This window comes from Montipora capricornis, chromosome 3, assembly GCF_036669925.1.
Source record: "Montipora capricornis isolate CH-2021 chromosome 3, ASM3666992v2, whole genome shotgun sequence".
Classification (NCBI taxonomy): domain Eukaryota; kingdom Metazoa; phylum Cnidaria; class Anthozoa; order Scleractinia; family Acroporidae; genus Montipora; species Montipora capricornis.
In genome coordinates this window covers 35,223,002-35,228,001 of record NC_090885.1, presented here as the reverse complement: position 1 = coordinate 35,228,001, position 5,000 = coordinate 35,223,002, and the positions used below count along the sequence as shown (strand labels likewise).

Here is a 5,000-nt window from a genome sequence, read left to right as displayed (position 1 = left end):
TCTTTGTGTATTGTATTTGCATGATAATGTAGCATTCATATTTAAATGATATGGAAATACCTAGAACAAAACGTTTTATTCCCAAAGGGTTTGAATTGGGTACAACACTGAGTTAGCCGATTAGGTCTATTGGGTTTCCACTCTCCAGTTAATCAACCAGATAAATCTTCCTTCAGAAAGGGTCACCTCGCAGCTCTACAAGGTCTCACCTGATTGGAGACCACCCTTGAGGTTTAACAAAAGAACAAATAACAGAAACAATGGACCCTAGGCCTAAAACAAAAGGGCCATTGTTTCTGTTACCCTAGGCCTAAAACAAAAGGGCCATTGTTTCTGTCATTTGTTCTTTTGTTAAACCTCAAGGGTGGTCTCCAATCAGGTGAGAACTTGTAGGAGCTGCGAGGCTACCGTTCAGAAACCACTAACTTTCCTTTTCACGTCTACAGTTATACCCCTTGGCTGGTCGATAATTTGGGCGAAACTTACCAAGTGCAGCATGCACCTTGGGAAGAATATGACGGAGGTGCGCTTGACTCCAAATACGGTCTTCAATGCCTGGATCTGTTTCTGTCAACCATCATGTTAGAACCAACCAATTGCGACGTTATTGTATTCAACTTTGGTCTTCACGACTTAAACTTCAACGGCAAATTGCCAGAGGAATTTAACACGCCATTTAAATACGAGAACAATTTGAGAAGGATTAAGTCGATACTTTTGTCAACTGGAGCCAGGGTCGGGTTTCTTCTTACTACGCCAGTTCCATTCGAGAATGCGCTGAATGCCCGCATTTGTAAGTACAACAGAATAGCGAGCCACGTGATGAAGGAGCACCCAGAGGTTGAAACGGTTGACTTGTACGACTGGGTGATTAAAGGCCACCAAAATAAGTGTTATGAAAGTGACAAAGACTTAAACCCTCACTTCACCAACGAAGGATACAAGTACATAAGCCGAAGAGTCAAGGACTTGATTTTAAACCTTACTAAAAAGTGCAAATCAAACAATTACACGAGAGAGGCTAATCATGCTCACCATGGGAACCAGAATCGGTTTGGGAAAGGACAGCAGTCGGTAAGGACCACTGATTTTCGTGTGTAATGAAACAAAATATTATGAAAGGCAAGAGCAACAATTAAAGCACATTTAAGGACGGTGCCTACTAATTCAAAGGTATTTTTGCCCCAATTTGTGATTATGCAGGAAAGGTAGATCTTAACAAGTGTTATTGAAATCCAAAAAGAAAATTGGGGGTAACCACGCATTTTTCAAAGATAATTCAGTTCATGAACAATATTGGTAAAAAGCTCTAAAATACAAAGCAATGTATGGCGTTCTTTCTTAAAATGAAGCTCAATTATCTCTTAAGAATGCATGGTTACCCCCAATTTTCTTTTTGGATACCAAGAGTACTTACGAAGATCTACTTTAACCGCATAGTTTTAAACCGCGCAAAAATATCCCTGCATTAGTAAGCATCGGCGATAGGAAATCCGAGTATCTAGAGATGCGCAGAACATATGCGCAATAACAATAGTAGGCACCGTCCTTAAGTATTCTCCACCTAAGCGGGGTCGAGTCCCTAGGGGGCTGGGGGAGGGAGCAGGGGCCGGAGGGGTGAATTGACCTCCCTCGGAAGTTCTGGTCCCCTGCTGTCGTTTGCTAACGTTTTTAACGCCATCCGCTATCCAAGCCTTCCTCATTCATACCTTTGCCTTACGAATTCTGGGTCACCTCGCAGCTCTTACAAGGTCTCACCTGATTGGAGACCACCCTTGAGGTTTAACAAAAGAACAAATAACAGAAACAATGGACCCTAGGCCTAAAACAAAAGGGCCATTGTTTCTGTTATTTGTTCTTTTGTTAAACCTCAAGGGTGGTCTCCAATCAGGTGAGACCTTGTAGGAGCTGCGAGGCTACCGTGAATTCTTCCGAACTCTCTGTAGCTTGAAGCAACTTAAGATACTCGATTAACTGCACGACTACATCTTGCGGTCTGTGAGGACACAACAGGGAGTTTCCTGTGTTAGGTGTGAAATGACAGAGGCATTGTATCTAATAAATACATTTCCAATTTTCGGTTACAAGAGAGAGCTGTGCACTAGCAGCATTCCAGGTTTGACAATGCAGCCCCCAATGAGGCTTTTTTCATTTTTGTTGTAATAGCATCAACTCATAACATATCAAATTTCTGATACATCCTCATTCGTCTTTCGAACGTTGTCTGACTCATCATTTTATCCGCTTTTTTTGCAGTGGTTCCAAGGGAAACCTGTAGTTCCATGTAAGGACGAGTCTGGTCACGTGATAACGGTTTGTCCCCATAATTCCACATGCTGTGATATCCCGTTTCCCACGGGACAGGGGTGCTGCCTTATGCCACAGGCTGTCTCGTGTGGGGACGGGATGCATTGCTGTCCCGCAGGCTACAGGTGCCATGAGAGCTGCACATCGCGTGAATGCTTTTGTCGGAAAAAGTGAGCGCATTTCAGTCTTGCGCCCTTGAAAGTCACGCAAACTCTTGTTTACGCAATCGATATAAAGCCAAGATCAATATGATCGTAAATTATTACGGACCACTAGGCAGACGTGCCTGTCACAATTGCTGAGAGTTGATGACTTGAGGACAGAAATACAGAGTTGCTTACACCCTAGCCGGTGCGGCCATTTTGAATGAGGGAGGCAATATCGCTTCTATGGCATATTCTGACGAAACTAGAAAAGATGTGTGATTCGGTCACAACAATAGGTCGCATCCACGAGTTGTCATATTAAATAAATAAAAAAAACCCAGCCATAACAACGAAAGTTTCATCATTAGTCACTCAAATTATTGTTAAAAAAATTGGTCCACAATTTTTTTATTGGTCTCTACTCTGTTTGCTTTACGTGATTTGTTCTTTCATACACAGCAAAAGCTTTAAAAAAAAAATCAAGACAATTGTCTCACTCATGTTAAAGTTACTAATTGCGGTTCTATAAAATAAAACGTCCAAGATTATCAGGGATAAGTTTCCTTTAATTTAGAAACTAATTGAGCTCGAACTCTTATCGGGCTAACTGTCCAATGATCTGTGATATCACATGCCATACTCTTAATGCAAGCGAAAATAACTGATTGTCAGGCAGATAAAACATTGCCAAAACCTCTATAATACAACACATCACACCCAACAGTTACAATACACCAGATACATCTCTGGACAAAATTAATTTGCTTTTAGTGGATTCAAGAGCATCGTAGGTGTCCCATACAAAACGGTGTTAAACCAGTGTCTTGAAAATGAAGACTGCGCTGTTGCCTCATCCCCTTCACTATTTCCGCCAGAATCTAACACCGTACTTTCACTACCAGTAGCCTCAACTTTAGGTTGAATTCCGGTTTGCGAGCCTCGATCCGACGCAGTCTCTGTTTCCGGTACGCCTTCCGATAGTTTGCGAAATTGTACCAGTCCTCTCACGGCCTGTCCTACTGTTTTATGCGATTCAAGGGCACCTGGAATTGAGTTGATCAATTTAAGGGGTTGAACGACCTCTACGTACTTCGTGTACTACAGGCACTATTTGATGTTACGACTATATTGGGTGCGGTGCTCGGGTGTTCGGAACCGCTTGGAGTTAGTTTAAACGTCGCATTTTATTCGTGCTTGAATCGAACTAAATAATTTAATTCGGCGGTTGATTTTAGATGTGGGATTTTTTTTAAAGCAGTCTAAGCAGCCTGAAAAGCGTAGAAAAGAAAAAAAATGATAGCTTAGGATATCAATTAACTGATCGAAACTAAATCAAACGAGTCTACGAAATGTACTGATTATAAGGTAAAAATGCAAGGCTTTTTAAACAAAGTTATGTCCTGTAAATTCGACACATAAAAACGATCGCCCTGAAATACAGTGACGAGTACAGGAAAGATTTTCCTCCGCATTTTTTTAGCGAGCGAACCGACGGACCGAGCCTGCTGCATACTGTCGCCCGTTTACTGACTGCGAACCAATGAGAAATGCTTAAATCAACAGCGGGGTAGCGGGCTGGAACGTTTCCCACGCAGGAATTGAAATTCAAGTAAGTGCTGTAAACATCCACGACATTTTTTATTTGGGCCACCGTTTGGCGAATTCGTGATAGAATTTTGAATAATTTCTACCGCAGAAAATAATGTTTACAATCAAACTGGTCTAATTTTTTTCAAAGAAAGCGTTTGTGTCTGAAATTTTTTTTTTCAATTTATCCGGGCGCCGCCATCTTTGTGTCAGAACAACAGGTCAACCGTAACACGTTACAATTATTCAGGAGGTGGTTGGAAATCCGCTCCAAAGATTTCTTTTTTAAACTCTGTAGAAAGTTTTATCTTAGCCTGCTAATCACTTTAGATCAATAAAAGAAATAGGGCTCACCGAGTTCGTTCTTGATCAATATATAGGGTGTTTTTAGATGGCTCTTTTGTTGCCGTGGTAACATATTAGGGAGCTTAAGCAACGACAACGGCGACGGCAACGAGAACGTCATCTCAAAATATAAATTTGCGTTATTTTAATCGCTTCGTGACTATTTCAACGTTTTTAATATGACAAGGGTGTGGTAATTCCCCAAAGATGACACCAGTCGGAACGGCATTCCATTTTAGGAGAGAAAATGAAAATTTATCCTCAAGTGCTGACGTTCTTCATAAAACCAAAAACTTGGCTATTTCACGTTGTTGTTTTGCTGACGACGGCAAAGAAATGGACAAAAGTGAAAAACGCACGTGCAGGGCGTGCAAAGCTATTGTTTTTACCCACTAAATATGCAAATTCGTGACGTTCTCGCTGCCGTCGCCGTTGTCGTTGCTTAAGCTCCCTATTAAGTCACCAGCATCTTGTTAAGCAGTTATTGGTGATTGTTTTGGTACCGCAACATTGACATTACATGAAACAGTATTGTACAGTCACTTCGTAAAATGTGACATTCTCTCTAAATTTTGCAAACAGCTGGTTTGTGCCACGTTAGACAAGTAAAGTAAA

General features: G+C 41.3%; 2 protein-coding genes across 2 annotated transcripts in view; one reads left to right on the top strand and one right to left on the bottom strand.

Moving 5' to 3' along the window:
- Positions 1 to 2,532, top strand: part of LOC138040147 (uncharacterized) — a 4,691-nt gene extending 2,159 nt beyond the window's left edge. Inside the window, exons 2-3 of the mRNA XM_068885924.1 lie at positions 447 to 1,074; positions 2,257 to 2,532. Coding sequence (XP_068742025.1) covers positions 447 to 1,074; positions 2,257 to 2,481 — 853 coding nt within the window. The 3' untranslated portion in view covers positions 2,482 to 2,532. The remainder of the gene's footprint in view (positions 1 to 446; positions 1,075 to 2,256) is intronic.
- A 298-nt stretch (positions 2,533 to 2,830) lies between these two features.
- The window catches only part of LOC138040949 (cilia- and flagella-associated protein 46-like), a 123,180-nt gene continuing 121,010 nt past the window's right edge, over positions 2,831 to 5,000 (bottom strand). Inside the window, exon 65 of the mRNA XM_068886682.1 lies at positions 2,831 to 3,496. Coding sequence (XP_068742783.1) covers positions 3,210 to 3,496 — 287 coding nt within the window. The 3' untranslated portion in view covers positions 2,831 to 3,209. The remainder of the gene's footprint in view (positions 3,497 to 5,000) is intronic.